We start from the raw sequence: 20,296 nt of genomic DNA on the forward strand, positions 1-20,296 counted from the left end.
TCTGCTTCCAGTCAGAGGCAGCATTTCAAACGCTGATAGGGCCAGAGCAGGCAACAGATATGAGCAAAGTGGAATAGGTGATGCTAGGGGCAGAACGACAGCATACTCCCTGACTAAAGGGGCACTCGTTATTCAGCTCCTGCCAACTGTTGTCACACAGGACTGTGATCAATGTTGCAGAGCTGTCAATTTTTAAAGAGAAGCTGGGGTGGGGGGAGGGATTTCAGTGTGAACTCTCCTTATTTTTAAGTGCTGGTGACTAATTTATTTAAAAAGACCACCCCCACACACACACCTTGAGCTAAAACATATCAGTGATTAGAATTCAGTACCTAGGAGTCCAGTTTGGACCCTTTGCTCTAAGCTAAGAAATTCATTTAGAGGTCTGTTTCAAAAGAAGGGTGGCGGGGAGTAAAAAGCCAAATTTGGGGGTTTCAATTCTCTCCTGAAAATACTTCTTCTTCAACCCTTCCAGACAGAATATTACCCTCTTTGCCCCAGACCAGGTTCTACTGTGGTGAAACAGTTAACATGCTTGGCTGCTAACCAAAAGTTTGGAAGTTCGGGTCCACCTAGAGATGCCTCCAAAGAAAGCCAGTTGGACAAGCAGCCTTTCCATTTAGGTCAGCATCTAGAGGCACCGTAAGGCGGTACAGCCCAGGGTCTTAGTATTAAAAATATCTCTGACTTCTCTCATTCTTGAGAACCATGACCTGAGCATTCAGATCCTTCAATATGTCTTCTATCACAGCAGCACCACATGCATGTGGCTGTTTTAGTCCAGTACGGAGCCGTTAACGAGATATTACAGAATGAAATCCAAGGCCAGGCATCTCTTAAATTTATTGGAGGGTTCTTAGTTGAGGGAAGGAAGATCACAGGCTTAAACAAGATAAAAGAGAAAAGGACAATTAATTGCAAATTATTACATAAGTAATTTATGAAAGGTTTGCTTTGAGTCACTGCTAAAACAAAGTTTAGTGCATCCTGAAGTTCATGTTTTGGTAAGTGAATATATTAAATTACTGAAGAGGAAAAAAAAAAGTTACTGTTACACAGTATAAGATCTTAATGTAATAATTCAGCACAGTCAAACAGACGGCTACAATTATTTAAAGATATATATCTGGTATATTAAACAAGAATGTGGATTACTTTTAACACTGCACAAGTAACCAAAGTTAGCAAATCCAGCAATATTTAAGCCTGATATTGAACGGTATTCAAACATTACAATGAAAACCAAACAGTGAACTTCTACAACTACAACTCTACCCATACAAAAGGAATGTACACGGATGGTAAAAAATAATAAATAAATAAAGTGACATGAGTGGCTAATGCTGTATCTGCATCTTCAGAGCAGGAATACAGTAACCGAATAAATGCTTAGAGGATATTTTGCTGAAAACGAGGGAAAACGTTTCACTTTAGTACAATTTTAAAATTCCCACCAGAAGTTCTAATTCTCTTATGCTGGTGACAGGCAGACAGGGTTTTTAATTGGGTAGTATTTTCCCTATACCCCGAGTACAGATACATTATTTTAAAAAAAAAAAAAAGTTCTGTGGAAAGTCTCCTTTGAAAAATGTAAAATTTAAAAAGATATGCTGATGGTGAAGGGACAATATGAATTCTGGAAGAAAAACATTAGCTAAGCAATTAAGAAAGTAGACATTTGAATCTGGGATCTGCGGATGAGTCAAGATTCAACTGTGCATTTGGGGAACATAGACTACTGTCAAAGTCACGTGTGCAAACTTTCACTTTATTACATGGTGTACTTAATAAGCAATTAAATTTTCCTACCAGCAGCAACATAAAGCCCTTATTTAAGCAAAATTAAGGTATTATGAATTAAATTGATTCACATCAAATATCTGAAAGAGTAAGCAGAACATTTTTCAACGTATAAAGATGTTATCATGTGTATCCACTGGGTGAGTGCCTCAAAGGTTCTGTAACTCCATTAAATCATATCAAACCATCAAGAGATACTGTCATTTTCTTCTGTGATTTAAAAATGAAATCATTCCTTTTTGTATAAATCAGGAAATATTTTCAAAATCAATGCATGTCCAAAATAGAAAAGTAATTTAAAGTTGGCTTAGGAAGGGAGACTATGAAATATTACCACACTTCAGTCTAAGAACAATGTTCTGAAAAACCCCTATTAGAGGTTTCCCTCATTTTCATTCCGCAGATCCTTCAATGGTTCCTGAATTGATAAACAGAAAGTTCAGCTCAATGCACACCACAACTTCAGCAGCTCTGAATAAAACACGGTATTTCATAAGGTCCAAAATGCACAGAATGGCAGTCTTACAATATAAATATGTCAAGCAGGTTTGTAATAAAATAAGACAGTGAGGGCTGTCCTCAACAGAGTTAGAACGTCTTTGGAAAATCACATACACAAAGTGCCCTGAAAGAAAGTAAGCTTAGACTGTACTTGATGAAAAGATACTGCTCCAAACACAAACGTTTTCTGTATACAAGAAAGCGTAACTCACACTTCTCCTCCTATCTGCAGATACTGCCTATTTTCCTCTGTGCCCTTGCACTGAACTACTACACGTGTGGAGTTCCACTGTTGTTATTACTGTGCACGCTAATGCCTAATAACCGTCCCGTCGTCACGCAGTGGTTAAATAAGGGAACTCTGAGCGCAACACAGCTCCAGAAAAAACAGAAAGGAAACAAGGATAGGAGGAAAATCTTACCTCAAAATCCGTACTACCTTAAATAAACATAAATATTTTCAAGCACAGAAAGTTTTACACAACTAATATGTTGTCACTAGTTTAAAAGAAATTCAGAAGTCAGTTTTGCTGTTGATCAAACATACGTACATCCACGTTTTTAAACACAACTTGATACTTAATGTATTTATAAAAACACAATCTAAAATTAAGAATCAATTAATTCCCGTTACAGTTAACAAGAGCAAACACTGCTGTGCCTGATGTCTGAAAATCCAGTCCAGTGCTACCACACCTCAAGCTCTGAGAAGCTGCAGGCAGAAACAATTCTGGTTTTACATTGCCTGCATTCCTCGCCTTAAAAACACCTCGAGGATCTTTAGCAAACATTCATGTTTAAGCCTCGCTCTATCTCTACGTTCTTAAATTTTAAAAACCCAAAGCTTATCATTTAACCTTGGAAAATATTTAAATAGCTGTAGGCATTCTTAAAAAGCAAATCTGACTCTTTCACTATAAAACACGTTTCTCTACTATAATTACTAATTCAAATTTATGTAAATGCCTTTATTCCCCGCCCCTAGCAGGTTGATGCACCTTGCATACTTTGTACAGCTTCTAGAACTGTCAGTGCTCAGGAAAAAAGACGGTTTAATGGAGCTAAATCAAAGTCCCTACCAAAAGTGGTTTACCTTAGATTACAAAATCCTCCAGGGAGAACCAAACACCATACATGCACACCCCCACACAAACCCAAGACTCAACCTTGGTCCTCTAATCGCATCAACCTGCAGTTTCTAAGACAAAGAAGTAAAAACTGTCAAGTCCAGAAAGATCCTGGCAGAGAACTTTACAAAAGAGTGCTGATATATTTTATCCGAAAGAGAAAAAAAAAAAACTCCCCATTTTTCCAGGAAAAGCTTATCCTTGCTGTGGGAAGGGAAGGGGTTCAAAAATCCAACAACGAAAAATGTTATTATTATTATTGGGCTTTCATAAATTTGCCTCCTTATTAATGCTTCAATTTTCAACACGTTTTGCAATTTGAATTTTCATTTGTAGGATAAGTAGGGGACCAAAATAGTCAAAGAGAAATAAAAATTCTCACTGCACCATCTTCACAGACATTTTATTTAAAGCCCCCTTTTCACGTTAATAGTGGGTTTCTAACCAAGGAAACAGGAAGATAAAAGAGGACACCAACCACCTGCAAGGTCAGGGTATTTCTTCACACACACACGTGTACATACATGTACACGCGTATGGACACGCACATGCACACACACACTTGCATGCCAGAACAACTGGCAGCACTGGTAAATAAAGCCACCAGAGGAAAGGCTGTGGAGACTCACCTATGGTGTCCACAGAAACCTAAATGGTTTGGGGGATTAAAAAAGCTACCAACAGCTGAGCTGTGAAATAAAGCTGGGTTTTAAAAACAAGACAAAAAGGTCTTCCAGATACACAAGGTTAGTTTCGACTTTATTATTTGATGTCAGATGAGTTATGAATAGGATCTGATTTGTCTGCAAAGGCACATACCCATTGCTCTAATCACAGCAAGCAAAATTATAACTCTATCCCTGGAGCCTGTTCTCAGCCACCTTCAGTGCAATTTCTAGCAGCGCTATTTGGATGCGAAAAGAATGCCATGGGACCACGCCCTGAAAACCTCACGCTCAGACTTTCCTTCACATACATGTTGTCAGAGTCTGAACACAATACACGTGGATAGAAGAATAAATGAAGATAGTATTTTGACAGAGATTACAAAAGTATGAACTATATACAGTGTGTGATGCACGCATTTAAGAGGCTAGATTTGCTTCTCAAATTTTACCCTATACGTCTTTACCGGTTTCTTACCATCCCAAAACAAATAATAAAATCTACTGGTTTGGCATCTGTTCTATGCATTTTCCAAGAGCCAGTCAAACAGTGACTGACATCTCCCCTCACGGGACGTCTTCTCCGTCACTTCATAGTATTTAAGCACAGCCTGCAGGAGTGCGCCCACTTTCCATCCTTTTTCTTGTAATCGTTTTGAAAGCTAACAAGAAAGAAAAGCGGGCCAAGTGTTAATCAAAAACAATTTTATAACAAAGTTTTTATTTTTAACATCAGATGAAACTAAGATGCCTGCTGTTTAGAATTAAACCACCAGCCCTTCACCCACATGCACCATCTTTCCTTCCTGGCCTTTCTAAAAGGAGCCCTGGCAGCACACTGGATAAAGCACTTGGCTGCTAACCAAAAGGTCGGTGATTTGAACCCACCAGCAGCTCCACGGGAGAAAGATGTGGCTGGCTGCTTCCATAAGGATTACAGCCTTGGAAACCCTATGGGGTAGTTCTACTCTATCCTACGGGGTTGCTATGAGTCGGAATCGCCTCGACAGCAGGTTTCGTTTTGTTTGTTTTTGGCCTTTATAAACACTTCTACCCCATGAAATGACACTTTGGGATTGCTAGAGACATAACCCCACAGACCTCACTCAGCTGATAAGGCTGTGTGGAGTGCAGAGGCTGCACCTCTACAGGAAATTCTGAACTGAATACTTCTGCCACACCCTCCATTCAGAACATAAAATAATAAAGATGACGTCAAGCTTAATAAAAGGAGGCAGATTTTCCTCCCACCACATACAGTATGGTTTGTTGTGGAATACACTCCCTAGCTTCAACGGAAACATGGCTTTCTAAGTTAAGAAATTTTAATGTTCCCCCCAAAAAGGAAAAATACAGGTTTAAATAAACTCTATCTGTACCAGTCAGAATGTAAATTCATTTTTTTCTATTAACTTATATAAAAACTACTTAAAATTTTTGCAATGTAAATTTTTTAAACAGCTCTACTGATGTATGGCAACCCTGGTGGCATAGTGGTTAAGTGCTACGGCTGCTAACCAAAAGGTCAGCAGTTCGAATCTACCAGGTGCTCCTTGGAAACTCTGTGGGGCAGTTCTACTCTGTCCTATAGGGTTGCTATGAGTCGGAATCGACTCAATGGCACAGGTTTGGTTTTTTTATTGATGTATAATTCACATACCACAAAACTGACCCATTTGAAGTGTATAATCCAATGGTTTTTCCTATATTCACTGAGATGAGCAACTGTCACCACAATCATAGAACACTGTAATCACCCCAAAAAGAAATCCTGTACCCATTAGCAGTTACTCCTCATTTTCTCCCCAAATCGCTCAGCCCAAGACAACAACCACTAATCTACTTTCTGTCTCTACAGACTTGCCAATCCTGGACACTCATATAAATGGAATCATACAGCAAGTTTTGTGACTAGCGTCCTTCACTTTGCTTAATATTTTCAAGGTTCGTCTATTGTTTATCCACAGCATGTATCAGTGCTTCCTTTTTATTGTCAAATAATACTCTATTGTATGGCTACATACCACATTTCATTTACTCATTCAACAGTTAAGGGACATTTGGGTTGTTTTTACTTTTGGCTATTATGAATAATGTTGCTACAAACATTCATGTACAAGTTTTTGTGCAGACATATGTCTCTAATTTTGGGGAGTATACACCTAGGAGTAGAACTGCTGGATCATAGAGTAACTCTGTTTAACTTCCCGAGGAGCTGCTGGGATATTTTCCAAAGCAGCTACGCCATTTTATATTTCAACCAGCAATGGATGAAGGTTCCAATTTCTCCAACTCCTCCTCGATGTTTGTTATTCTCTGACTTTTAGATTATAATCATCCTAGTGGGAGTGAAGTGGTAGCTCATTATGGTTTTGACCTCCATTTCCCTGATGACTAATGATGTGGAGCATCTTTTCATGTGCACACTGGCCATTTTGTGTATCATCTTTGGAGAAAAGTCTATTCAGATCCTTCGCCCATTTTTTAATTGGGTTGTCTCTTTATTATTGAGCTGCAAGAGTTCCTTATATATTCTAAATACAAGTCCTATCAGATACATGATTTGCAAATGTTTTCTCCCATTCTGAGTTGTCTTTTCATTTTCTTGACTGTGTCCTTTTAAGCATAAAAGTTTATTTTGATTAAGTCCAATTTATTTTCTTTTCAGTAAATATGCTTAACTTTTATACTTCCCTGTCCCTGTATCAGTAGTTAAGCGCTCAGCTGCTCACTGAAAGGTCAGCAGTTCAAGCACACTGGCTGCTCTGTGGAAATATGGGGCAGTCTGCTTCAGTAAAGATTACTGCCAAGAAAACCCTATGGGGCAGTTCTACTCCGTCCTATAGGGCCACTATGGGTCAGAATCAACTCGACAACTACAACTGTCCTCTACAATTATCTGTCACCTTCTAGTTATCCTTATGGTAATAATGCTTATTCTGCTTAAAGGTGAAAATGTCAGGATCAACAGAGTATTATCCAGAAACAATACTCCTATTATCGTCATTATCACCAAAAATGTTCCGTACTTGCTTCTTAACTGCTTCCTAGCTTCCTAGCACCTACTCAGCAGTCCTGTGGGCTCTTGCTGACATGGTAAAAGAGGGTCACTATTTGAAATAAGTGGCAATAGGCACTGTCATCCACCTTTATGCAACCCCCACTGCACTCAATCATCAATGACCCCCTGGGCTAGGTTACATGGAGGCAAGGTCCCCTTACCCCAGCACCATCACTCTCAGCTCCACCTAAGGCCCTCCTTAGTTTAGCCCTCAGTTTACCCAAGACTAAATGTCTCCTAAAAATGGTTTGCCTCCCCAAGGTCAGTTCTGGCACTTCCCCTACCCGTTTTTTTCCCTTGACAATTCATTTCCAAACCATCCTTTTCTGTCCCATTTTCTCCTTCTGCCTAAAAATAAAAACATAAACTGGAAAAGGAGTCTCTGGAAGGTGCACACAGTTAACACACTCGCCTGCTAACTGAAAGGCTGGAGGTTCAAGTCCACCCAGAGGAGCCTTGGAAGAAAAGCCTGGCAATCTACTGCTGAAAAAATCAGCCATTGAAAACCCTATGGAGGACAGTTCTACTCTGGCAGATATGGGGTCACTATGAAGCAGGACTGACTCGATAGCAACTTTTTTTTTTTTTTCCAAACTGGAAAAATCCAAAAAGTATGTAAGTACAAAAAAAAATTTGTCTTTTTCACATACTTCTTTCAACAATATCTTCATAAATTCTGAATCAGAAATCAAGAATAACCGTAATAATTGTTCTTTTTTTGTTATTATTGATCACACTGGCTGTTCACTGGACTACTCTATATCCCTTAAGATTAAATCAAAGTTCTGATAAGGAAAATTCTGGGGCACAAACCTTAAAACAGTAAACTGAAGACCATGACTAATAAAGTGCTTGGCACATAAAAGTAACACATTAGTGCATCAAATCTGAATGTTATTAGATGCTTAAACTTTATTGGCTTTTGATAATGCCAGCTTCTCATACGATGAAACTGGATTAACAGAAAGAAACATGCCAGTTATTAGGCTCAATTCTGAATCAGTTAAATATAGAAAGGAATAACTCAAACTTCCACATGATAAACACTTAAAATGCTTATTAATAATACCTAACTTTGAGAACTCAGTACATGCCACACAACACAGTAATTATTTTTCTTACAGTATTATAATCCTCACAAACCCCTGCGAGGTATACTCTATATTTATCTCCATTGTGCCGCAAGGGGAACTGAGGCTCAGTGGTTAACTTGGATTCCACAGTCTAGGAACCTAACCACTCTACTATCAACAGACACCTTATTAGACTGACCACGTGACAAAGTGTATGACATGCTATTAAAGGTATCCTCACCACCACCCTATACGGTAGATACTTACTAGTATAAACTCCTCCTTGGCCGAGTCATGGAAACAAAGTTCTGCAACTTCAGCCTCAGAGGCAACAAGCCACTGAAGAATAATCCTCAGTTGGGGGTCGACTGTGCACGGCTCCATGTCAATATTGGTAATTAGCAGAGTACTTCCATCTTGTCCCAAACCTAATGTTTAAATTTAAACAATATGATGCACTGAAACTCATCAATTCAACACAATACTCTTCGTTGTTAAGGATTCATGAATGTTTTCCACTTCTTAGGATTCCAACGAATCATGAAAAAAAATGCACCTTAACCACATCATAACATCAACTAAAACATTCCTTTGGAAGGGCAAAATAACATGAAAACAATGGAGTAACTTTGAGCATTTACTGATAGCACAAATGTAAAACATTATTTTGATGTGCTGAATTCCAGTACTACAAAGGTCGTGACTTGTGTCAAAAGATGGTCTAGAGGTAAAAGGAGAGAAAATAAAACTTTCTAAAGCTATCTTTATAATGAAAATATAAACGAAACACAAAAATAAAAACCTCAGATAAAAATGCACTTTCAGAAAGCTTTCTGGGCTATTTTATACAGCAGCAGCGAACACTTCTATGGTATGTATTACATCTAAGTACTGCACAACAAGCTCTTTATACACACAAACTCCTTTAATTCTCACAAGCACCCTCAGAGGTAGGAACTAGTATCACTACCATTTTTCAGGGGAGAAATCTAAGGCAGAGAGAGAGCAGGGTCTTAAAGCAGGGAAGTGGCTGAGCCAGGATCTGAGCGCAGACAGTCTGGCTCACTGCTCTTAATCAATTCAATCTTCACGCAAAATAGGACGAGGGAAAAAAAAAAAAAAAATAGCCCTATGCAACAACCTCTTACATCCCAAAAGCCAGACCAGAGAATTTTCTGGTACCCTATAATAAATAAGATGTTCCACTAGAGTCTGTTTCCTTTTTGTGAAAATTTATGTTTCAACATAAAGAGCGATGATCACCTTTGACTACAAAATGAATGATCTGTGGACGAACCGCAGGTGTTTAGCACACCTGCTTCATGATGACTGAGTAATCAGCTGAGCTGCCTGACACAGATCCTCCCATACCACCAGCCTATGAGCACACGGGCGTGCTGGTCTCAGGAACGGAAATACTATGGATGATGTCCTTGATTCTTTTTTTTACAATTTATAGGGTTACTACAGGGCTACTATTCTAGGTTAATAATTTTTAATATTTGTGTTGGCCTCTAAAAAAAAAAAAAAAGTCTGCATTATTCTTTTGAAATAAGTTTTTTGCCCTTATTTTCCACTTTCCCCCACTGACTTTCAATAAAAAATGGGTCTGGTGCACTATACAGTATAAGGCATGGTTTCTAGGCCATTTTAGAAATCCTGCAGATTTCATGGGCTTAGAACCAATGCTTCTCTCCTGCTACTGCTGATGTTTGCTCCATTCAGGGCTCCTGGTTGCCTGGCCTGACACGCACCTTCAAACAGCTCTGTTTAGAGAGGTCATTAGATACTGAACGGCTCACATGCTGCAACTCCCAAAAAAAATTACAAAGAAAGAAATTGAGATTTGTTATCTTAGGTTTCCATCATTTTGGATCTTTCTGTAAACCCAACATCAATCGATCCCCTAATTTAAAAAACAAAAAGAAACCTAATTTACCACCTTCTAATTTAACAAATTAAAAATATCGTTATAACTTCCATGTAAGAGTAAAAGCTGAATAACGACGTATCTGCATATACTAGCTCTCAGCAGATGGACGGACACAGCAGTTACAACAACGGGCCCAAGCACGGCCACGACCGTGAGGACGGTGGAGGACAGAGCAGCACCCCTCTGTCGTCCACGGGCGGGCCACGACCGTGAGGACGGTGGAGGACAGAGCAGCATCTCCTTCTGTCGTCCACGGACGGGCCACGACCGTGAGGACGGTGGAGGACAGAGCAGCACCCCCTCTGTCGTCCACGGACGGGCCACAACCGTGAGGACGGTGGAGGACAGAGCAGCACCCCCTCTGTTGTCCACGGGCCACGACTGTGAGGACGGTGGAGGACAGAGCAGCATTCCCTCTGTCATCCACGGACGGGCCACGACCGTGAGGACGGTGGAGGACAGAGCAGCACCCCCTCTGTCGTCCACGGGCGGGCCACGACCGTGAGGATGGTGGAGGACAGAGCAGCACCCCTCTGTCGTCCACGGGCGGGCCACGACCGTGAGGACGGTGGAGGACAGAGCAGCACCCCCTCTGTAGTCCACGGGCGGGCCACGACCGTGAGGACGGTGGAGGACAGAGCAGCATCCCCTCTGTCGTCCACGGACGGGCCACGACCGTGAGGGCGGTGGAGGACAGAGCAGCACCCCCTCTGTCGTCCACGGACGGGCCATGACCGTGAGGACGGTGGAGGACAGAGCAGCACCCCCTCTGTCGTCCACGGACGGGCCACGACCGTGAGGACGGTGGAGGACAGAGCAGCATCTCCTTCTGTCGTCCACGGACGGGCCACGACCGTGAGGACGGTGGAGGACAGAGCAGCACCCCCTCTGTCGTCCACGAACGGGCCATGACCGTGAGGACGGTGGAGGACAGAGCAGCACCCCCTCTGTCGTCCACGGGCCACGACCGTGAGGACGGTGGAGGACAGAGCAGCACCCCCTCTGTCGTCCACGGACAGGCCACGACCGTGAGGATGGTGGAGGACAGAGCAGCATCCCCTCTGTCGTCCACGGACGGGCCACGACCGTGAGGACGGTGGAGGACAGAGCAGCATCCCCTCTGTCGTCCACGGACGGGCCACGACCGTGAGGACGGTGGAGGACAGAGCAGCATCCCCTCTGTCGTCCACGGGCGGGTCGTTAGGAGTCGGAGCTGACCCAACAGCACCTGACAACAACAACATGTAACCGACCTTGCTACTTTCTACCTATTTCACAAAAGAAATCCTGAATAGCCTGGCTAGTGCCTGAAGTAAAATTTGTGTTTTTTGTTTTTTCTTTTCTTAAATGAATTTCATATTTATATTAACTTGTATCTTCTTTTCTCTAAATCATTCCTCAGTAAAGTTAGTAATAACTTGTACATTAGGGAAAAGAATCTCTACATGCATGCATTAACATAGCTTTGGGATAATTCCGTACATAGCTGTTACTTGGGAAAAGTAGATAAATGTTCTAGACAAAGTCAACACTTTTTCAGTGAACAAAAATAAAACAAATATTACATAGCTTATCAATAATTCTAAAATCATTTCCCTACTTTTAAGTGTACATCCAATGGGAAAAAAATCACTTCTAAGAGGCCTACAGGAAGAATGTCTACTTAACAGCGACATCAGAATTTTAAAAATAATAATCTTAAATCTGAGAATTTCAGCTGAAAAAGAAATATCTTGAGAAACATTGTGGAGCCCTGGTGGGGCAGTGGTTAAGGGCCTGGCTGCTAACCAAAAGATCAGGAGCTCGAATCCACCAGGTGGCCCTCAGAAACTCTGTGGGGCAGTTCCACTCTGTCCCACAGGATTGCTATAAGTCAGAATTGACCCCTACGGCAATCTTCTTCTTTTTTTTTGAGCAACATTACATGACTTTCCTAAACAAGGAAATACAATTGGTGATGAAATCGATCAAAAACTCAGGTGTCATAAAGCATATTTCAAGAAATTCATTTTGACAATTTCTCAGTTTTCCCACTTTTAGAGAAACAATAATGAAAAAGAAAAATCAGTGGTTCAAAGATAAGTATTTCAAGCAGTATAAATATTTTTTGTATGTGCCACTCTAGAAGATACTATTGGTATTTTTGTAACTAAGGAAAAGTAAAGATTTTTGGAAAAAAAATTCAACCACCTGAATATAATGAAAATTCAGCCTCAACATGAAAACTTTCTCGATTCACTTAAACATTTGAATTAAGATTACAAGCCACGATCTATAACTCTGTGACCCATGATATCTGATACTTACATATTTGGAACGATGTTCATTAAAAGAAGACTTGAATGTTTTCTTCAAGTATGTGTATATGAGTGTAGGGTTGAAATCGGGGGAGGAATTAATTCATTTAGAAATACATTTTTGTTTTTATTTATCGATTTATGTAAGTTTTGCGTTAAAAACTAATTTTAGAAGTTACCGGTTTGGAAGGAAGAAAGTAACTATTCCAATAATATACCACAGTTATAATAAATTATAATGTCTATGGAGGATTGTGTGTTGGTATAATGCTGAACAAGTTTCAGCAGTTTCCAATCTAAGATGGACCAGAAAGAAAGGACTGATGACTTAGTTTGGAAAATCAGCCAAAGAAAACCCTATGGATCACAACAGTCTGATCCACAACCGATCATGGGGACGGCACAGGGCCAGCTGGGCAGCATTTGTTCCATCATGTACGAGGTTACCATGAGTCAGGGCTAACAACAACAACAACATCTCTTAAAATATGAGTAAGGATTTTAGAATTTTCTACTTTGAATAAGAGAGAGAGGTTATCATAAACTTATCTCTCAAATGATTGAATAACTCTCTTCAAGTATTTTTGTGTTTACATCAATGAGTACTTCATTCATCTAACAGTCAAATAACATAAACTGCTCAACAAGAGACCCGAAATTGAATAAAGAAAACTAGTTCAAGAATACTCTGATTTGTAATGTTTTACACAAATAACACAGGGCCCATGTGATGAAAATGCACAAATATAAACACTACAGACTGTTTTAGGGACCCTTACACAAAAAAAAATGCAAACACCTTGCAAAGTACAAAATGTCATTTACCTTCTACATCGTCCTCATGCTCCTCATCTTTATCATCCGGTTCGTCACTTTTTCAATAAAATAGCAGAAGCAGTTAAAAAAACAAAAACAAACAAGTTTTAATTAATAACGGTATTAAAACCAACTCTTAACACGTGGTAAGGAATGATTGTTACAATATGATATGACTTTTAGAAAGGGGAAAATGACGATAAAAAAGGAAGCTTTGCTTCTCACACCATTTCGTGTTAAAATATGAATTGCACATGATGCCCAAAGACAACTTAGTTATCAGTAACCGAGAAGTCTTATCATGACGTATAAAAAACCAAAACCCATTGCTGTTGAGTCAAAAGCGACCCTATAGGACAGGGTAGAACTGCCCCATAAGGTTTCCAAGGCTGTAACCTTTACGGAAGCAGACTGCCACAACTTTATCTTGTAGAACAGCTGGTGGGTTCGAAATGCCCACCTTCCAGTTAGCAGCCAAGCACTTTACCATTGTGCCACCAGGGCTCCTCCTTGACATATCAAAAAAAAGCCAGGTAATTTCATAAAATTACATTCAAAGCCAAAATATTCTGCTAATTTGGTTTTAGATAACATAGCATTGGGGTATCATAGAATGCCATGAATAATTAGGCATTTCTTAATGCCTCTCATGATGTCATCTGTACACGTATTTTTTTAACAGAGGACATTTTCCCTACACTTTTCGTATAAATGAAACGAAACTATATACAAAAACGAAAACCAAAACCAAAACAGAAATTCTGTAGGAAGCAAGCTCTTTTTAATGAATAATTGGTAGAATGAAAGGAGCAAGCAGAGGAGCAACACATGCATAAAAGTAACATATTTTGCATTAGATGTCAGTCAAATCGTAGCATAGTTGAATTTTTTCCATTAGATGTAAATTCATCAAGCAGAATCATGTCAAAATATAGAAGAAAAGCAAGTTGATACATATTGCACTGTAACCCACATTCTTTACATGACTCATGCATTAGTGGTGAAAGACTCATCAGCTTTTAAGTTTCTGGTCTGGACCAACCTGTCTGATGTTGGAAAGGATAAATTGTCCTCATACAAATCTCCTTCTAAACCAAGACTGCTCCAGCTACTGCTGTTACCATTACTGCCAGAGGAAGAAGAGAATAGAGCTGAACTAGAAAATGAACAGTAAAGACGACCTTCGTTTTCTGGGAACAGCTTCTGTCCTTGACAACTACAGATGTTCTGAAGCTGCCACAATGGAGTGGAGCACCCATGGAGGCAAAGAGAGACCATCATCACTACTCTAAATGGTACTTGGGTGGGTTCGGAGATTCAGGAGATTTTTTTCCTTGTCTTCAAAAGGCCATGAAAATTATTCTAAACCTAACTTTATTTTATAGGGTAATACAACACATTGCCTTCTCGGATAGCAAATGAATGAGTAAACGAAGAACTTTCACAGTGAGATAAACGTCTTGTGCCAAATCTTGGGATTTAACTCATAAAATCCAATACTCTTCAGTTTGGATAAGGTTTAAAAAGAAAAACAAAAAAGGTTAACTTTCTCTCAGGTCTTTAGATGGTGTGAACGGTGACGGGCTTTTTGGAGAGATGGGATGGAAGACACCAAAACACAGGCCCAAATAAGCCTCTTCTAACTAGATGTTTTCTAATTTTGAAATACTTTGCCAATTACCTTTCTTTCATACATTAAAAAGTGGCCAATAATACATTCTTTAGAATAAGTAAAGCTCAATCAAGAATTATACTTGTCTTTAGTCTGCCAGTCACTAATGCCACATCAGTTAAGTTTTTACTTTTTTTTTTTATCAAAAGAAAAAGAAAAAAAGCAAGAGCTACGTTCATAAAACATTCAAAGAAAGCAATTACATTCTAAAATTTCTGCAAAGCAATAAATAAAAGGCAACTGTGTTCAGAAACAAAATTAAATTTAAAAATTTCAGACTAAAACCTCCAACATGCAATTTTTAAAAATCCTAACCATTAAAATAATTAGTAAGCACATTAGTCTGCAGTGATAAGCAGTTATGTTTTCCAATATGAGGCGGTATAAGACTAGGCAATTACAAAAATAAAAATTTTCCTTTCAAAACCTGAATTAACATAAAATCATTTTACATGCATAGGTGAATGTTGACAAGGCTACCCCCCGCAAAAAAAATCCTGATGGTTATTTAAAGTTCTAAGTAGTTTCCAAACAATTTCAAACAATTTACACTATGTTCACTTTTTTTTTTTTCACTTTAGCATTATCAAATTGTCTCAAGGAAAAGCATAACGCATTACAGAATAAAAGTTAAGACTAAGCAGTGCCTTTTAATACACGTTCACACAAATAACAACCAGAGTTTTGTCCACGTAGTCTGTTGTCAGAGAAACCAAAATTGAAAAAATACAAAAATACAGAAGGTATAGACAGTCGGAGTCAGTGAGAAAGAGAAAAGTAACGATCTTAAACACTATTTACTTCTATTAATAGAATGATTATTTAAGAAAAGAAAAACATAAAATTGAAACTGTTACCCATATCCTAATAGCAATGATTCCTCCATTTAATTAATAATAAAAATCCACCACCTAAGTACTAGGCGAATATGCAAAAAAAATACAGTTAAACAATGTAAAGACTAAAACCTCAAACTTCTTTTATCTAACCCCATTCCCCTTCTGTACCTCAAAATGGGTCAGATGTGAAGTCAGTTATTTATAAAATTCCATGTCTAACTAGGGTGACCAATGTAATCTTTCGTTCAATCAGGACACCTTTGAAAATAAGTCACTTCTTAATAATTACATGACAACAGCAGAATTAAACCAGGACTGTTCCAAGCACAATGGATTATATGGTTACCCTGCCTTAATTCAACATGAAACCATCTAATTTCCTCACCTAATGGTCTTCCTGCTTCATTCTTGAACACAGTCCTGCTTCTTTTTTGCCTTTTCATATTTCCTGTGTCTAGAACAGGCATACTACACTTTTAAATCACAGGTAGTCAAGTACTAAAATTCCTTATGTGGCTTTTACACATCGGAAGACTACTATCAATTTTGACACATCTTATAAAAAAAGAATCTCAAAGATTCTGCAGGTCTGACTTATCTCTTACTTAAACTACCACTGAGTAACTTCCAAGAGGCTCACAAACTGCCTGAAATATTTTCAGGGATTCACACACACAGATCAGTTCTTTTTCTGATCAAATAATTACACCTTCCTTCTAAACATCTCTCAAAATTTGAAATGACCGTTTATTTTTTTATTGTTACCATCTACTGAACTCTGTACTGAGAGTAAATGTGCAAGGTGTGGCCATACCACTGAAGTCTTTATCTCCTTGATCTCTGACCAGAAAGGAATGGCACATACTACAGAGGTCATCAAAAGACTCAGCATGTAAAGCAATATATCTTTAAGCGTAGCCTGCGAACCACCTGCATTAATGTCACCTGAAGGCCTTATCAAACATGCTGACCTGACACGGGCCTGATGCATCTTAACCTCTGGGAAGTGAGGCCCTGGAATCTGCATTTACCCATTAATGTCACCTGAAGGCCTTATCAAACATGCTGACCCGACACAGGCCTGATGCATCTTAACCTCTGGGAAGTGAGGCCCTGGAATCTGCATTTACCCAGCACACCCCAAGCCCTGGATGGGCCTGTACATTCAGATACAATGCCGGTACCTTAATACCTATAGTGTCATTAGTTCACAAAGGACTATGGTCAATTAAAACCACAGTTCTTTTTCTAACAAAATGCCAGGTTTTCCCCCTCCTGAATTCAAATAATTTTACTTTTCTGAACTTAAGTGCATTTACCCGTGTTAAACATAATAATTTCAGTCTCCACCTGATTCACTTTTTGAACCTTGGTTTTGTTAATGGGATTATCTTTTTGGCCTCATTATGAGTCATCCACATATAATGGGTATTCTTATACCACTAGTAAAATAAGGGTAAAGAGGGAAGAACCAAGGACAGAGTCTGGCAGGGTCCTATTACTGTTCATCACATTAGATAAGGTTCTGCAGAGAGGTGTTCAACTGACTCCAAGTCCTTTTAACGCCACTAGCCTCTATCTGTAGTTCCCCCATTCCAACACCAGGGCCTCCTAAGCTACAACCCTCACTGAAGTCCTAGAACCCTCTGTGTTTATTTCCTAAGTGCTTATTTTCTACTCTAGATAAAGTGATGCACAAGGGTCATATGATTTGTGATAATGTTCCACTTCTGGCTACTTTAAATGGCTGCCTTTTCAAATCTGGAGTTTAAGAAATCTTGGCATCAAACGTAACACTCTGAGATGATGTGTTCTAACAGGTGAAAAGCCATTTCCTTGGCTTACGCTACTTCATGCTCCCACCAACAGTCTTTTCACCTTCTGCTCCTGGTAGGTCAATACCAAGGGCTCATAGGGTCCTCGCCACACCAGCCAAGACTGGAAATATGTTGACTATTCTTTCCTCTCCCTAGACTGAGCTATGAAGGGTATTTCTTATTTCTAAGTTATCAGTTAACATGAATAAAAGAGTTCATAGAATTTTATAGGTTATTCATGAACGCCTTTAAGAATATGAGAAAAATTATCATAATTAATAAAATACTCCAAAGACTGTTGTTACAAGTTAAACAAAAAAAGTATATATATATAAAAAAAAAAAAGTATATAAAGTAAACACCTCCTGCTGTAGTAGTTTTATAATGAGTTGATTTATGTATATTCAGTAATTCAAGTATAAATGCTCTAGGTCATTTTGTTCTTGAACAACAGGACAATAGAGAAACCCTCCTAAAAAATTTACTACTTTAACATTAACAAAATTACAGAGTCATTTTGATGCCTTTTACAGGTAACGGCCCTCTTTCTTATCCACTAAAGAAAAAGAGTATCCTCTTTAAAGAGAGAAAGAAAGTTTCTTTCCTCAAAAATTCAGGAAAAGGCCAGGAAGTTTAAAGGATATAAAATCAAATATATGTAATATTTTTCAAATCAACTATCGGCACACCCAAAGAAAATTAGCTTGGCTAATTACTGCATTTAATAAATGTCAAAAACTGTTAGAAACATGTTGTGAACAATGAAACAAATTTTAAGAACAATGGCAGATTTTCAAATTTGGAATTTCTAAAAGCACCAAACACACATTTATAGTTCAATTCTGGGATCTGACAACCTAAACTATGCAATCACACGCAAAACTTCAGTTACCTTTCACTTAGATGATGAAAACTGCTGCTTTCATCCTGGTGTTCATCTTCAAAACTTAAGTTGGACCAGCTACCAGTGCTGTCTTCACCAATACTGAGATTCATCTGCTGGCTACCTAAAGACTCAGTTGACTGAAAGTCGTCTTTTTCTCTTGAACTAAAAGAAAAGAAAAAATCAAATCAGAAACATCATAGATTCTGAATTACGAGACCATCAATTTAATGATAACGATGACAAAAAACAAGAAATGATATTCAGAGTCAGATTAATAGTCCATCTAACCCTTTATCTGTGCCTGCTACTACTACAAAGACTTCACAGCATGGCACATTAATTACAAAGCTAGCAACGGTACCCACTAACTCCTTTAACTCACCTGTTACTCTATTATGTATCTATCCCCAGGGCATCATAAATTCTCCTTAGCTCTTCATATTTTCAACTGGGACCACTATGGAGGAGCACAAATTCCTTAAGTTTATGATCTCTATGTAAAGCAGTCCCCCACGTGTCTGTCAGTTTGTCGTACTGTGGGGCTTGTGTGTTGCTGTGATGCTGAAAGCTATGCCACCGGTATTCAGATACCAGCAGGGTCACCCACCGAAGACAGGTTTCAGCTGAGCTTCCAGACTAAGACAGACTAGGAGGAAGGACCCAGCAGTCTACTTCTGAAAAGCATTAGCCAGTGAAAACCTTATGAATAGCAGCAGAAGAACATTGTCTGATATAGTGCTGGAAGATGAGCCCCCCCAGGTTGGAAGGCACTCAAAAGGTGACTGGGGAAGAGCTGCCTCCTCAAAGTAGAGTCGACCTTAATGACGTGGATGGAATAAAGCTTTCAGGACCATCGTTTGCTGATGCAGCACGACTCAAAATGAGAAGAAACAGCTGCAAACATCCATTAATAATCAGAACCTGGAATGTACGAAGTATGAATCTAGGAAAATTGGAAATTGTCAAAAATGAAATGGAACGCATAAACATCAATATCCTAGGCATTAGTGAGCTGAAATGGACTGGTATTGGCCATTCTGAATCAGACAATCGTATAGTCTACTATGCTGGGAATGACAACTCGAAGAGGAATGGTGTTGCATTCATCTTCAAAAAGAACGTTTCAAGATCTATCCTGACGTACAACGCTGTCAGTGATAGGATAATATCCATACGCCTACAAGGAAGACCAGTTAATAAGACTATTATTCAAATTTATGCACCAACCACTAGGCCCAAAGATGAAGAAATACAAGATTTTTATCAGCTGCTGCAGTCTGAAACTGATTGAACATGCAACAAGATGCATTGATAATTACTGGTGATTGGAATGCGAAAGTTGGAAACAAAGAAGAAGGATCAGTAGTTGGGAAATACGGCCTTGGTGACAGAAACAATGCTGGAGATCGAATGATAGAATTTTGCAAGACCAACGACTTCTTCATTGCAAATACCTTCTTTCACCAACATAAACGGCGACTATACACATGGACCTCGCCAGATGGAACATGCAGAAATCAAACTGACTATATCTTTGGAAAGAGACGATGGAAAAGCTCAATATCATCAGTCAGAACAAGGCCAGGGGCCGACTGTGGAAGAGACCATCAATTGCTCATATGCGAGTTCAAGCTGAAACTGAAGAAAATCAGAGCAAGTCCACGAAAGCCGAAATATGACCTTGAGTATATCCCACCTAAATTTAGAAACCATCTCAAGAACAGATTTGACGCACTGAACACCAGTCAACAAAGACCAGATGAGTTGTGGAATGATATCAAGGACATCATCCATGAAGAAAGCAAGAGG

General features: G+C 39.2%; 2 protein-coding genes across 10 annotated transcripts in view; both read right to left on the minus strand.

Moving 5' to 3' along the window:
• Positions 1 to 825: 825 nt before the first annotated feature.
• Positions 826 to 20,296, minus strand: part of AKAP11 (A-kinase anchoring protein 11) — a 68,800-nt gene continuing 49,329 nt past the window's right edge. For 5 of the 6 annotated variants that reach the window (XM_049852975.1, XM_049852974.1, XM_049852971.1 and 2 more), the window contains exons 8-12: positions 18,494 to 18,649; positions 14,316 to 14,399; positions 13,283 to 13,329; positions 8,495 to 8,655; positions 826 to 4,755 (exon numbers count right to left, since the gene is read on the minus strand). In XM_049852975.1, the coding sequence (XP_049708932.1) occupies positions 4,615 to 4,755; positions 8,495 to 8,655; positions 13,283 to 13,329; positions 14,316 to 14,399; positions 18,494 to 18,649 (589 nt within the window). In that variant the 3' untranslated portion in view covers positions 826 to 4,614. The remainder of the gene's footprint in view (positions 4,756 to 8,494; positions 8,656 to 13,282; positions 13,330 to 14,315; positions 14,400 to 18,493; positions 18,650 to 20,296) is intronic. The other variant, XM_049852973.1, reaches the window with a different exon arrangement.
• Positions 8,662 to 13,274, minus strand: LOC126058027 (uncharacterized). 4 transcript variants are annotated; one of them, XM_049852977.1, is made up of 3 exons: positions 11,103 to 13,274; positions 10,458 to 10,983; positions 8,662 to 10,397 (listed from the first exon to the last, which is right to left on the minus strand). In XM_049852977.1, exons 1-3 carry the CDS (start codon positions 11,402 to 11,404, stop codon positions 10,173 to 10,175), a joined length of 1,053 nt encoding a protein of 350 aa, XP_049708934.1. In that variant the 5' UTR covers positions 11,405 to 13,274; the 3' UTR covers positions 8,662 to 10,172. The 4 variants fall into 4 exon arrangements, with proteins under 4 accessions (XP_049708934.1, XP_049708937.1, XP_049708936.1 ...); XM_049852980.1 differs by having other exon boundaries at positions 10,631 to 10,983; positions 11,044 to 13,274; XM_049852979.1 differs by having other exon boundaries at positions 8,662 to 10,983; positions 11,044 to 13,274.

The sequence above is a fragment of the Elephas maximus genome, chromosome 14 (assembly GCF_024166365.1).
Source record: "Elephas maximus indicus isolate mEleMax1 chromosome 14, mEleMax1 primary haplotype, whole genome shotgun sequence".
NCBI classification, from domain to species: domain Eukaryota; kingdom Metazoa; phylum Chordata; class Mammalia; order Proboscidea; family Elephantidae; genus Elephas; species Elephas maximus.

Bases quoted from the DNA above. Each gene is read 5' to 3' on its own strand.
- LOC126058027 (XM_049852977.1), bottom strand. From the start codon at position 11,404: ATGTTGTTGTTGTCAGGTGCTGTTGGGTCAGCTCCGACTCCTAACGAC. The intron at 10,984-11,102 runs GTGCTGCTCTGT...CGACAGAAGGAG, and splicing joins GCCCGTGGACGACAGAGGGG to ATGCTGCTCTGTCCTCCACC. The intron at 10,398-10,457 runs GTGCTGCTCTGT...CGACAGAAGGAG, and splicing joins GTCCGTGGACGACAGAGGGG to ATGCTGCTCTGTCCTCCACC.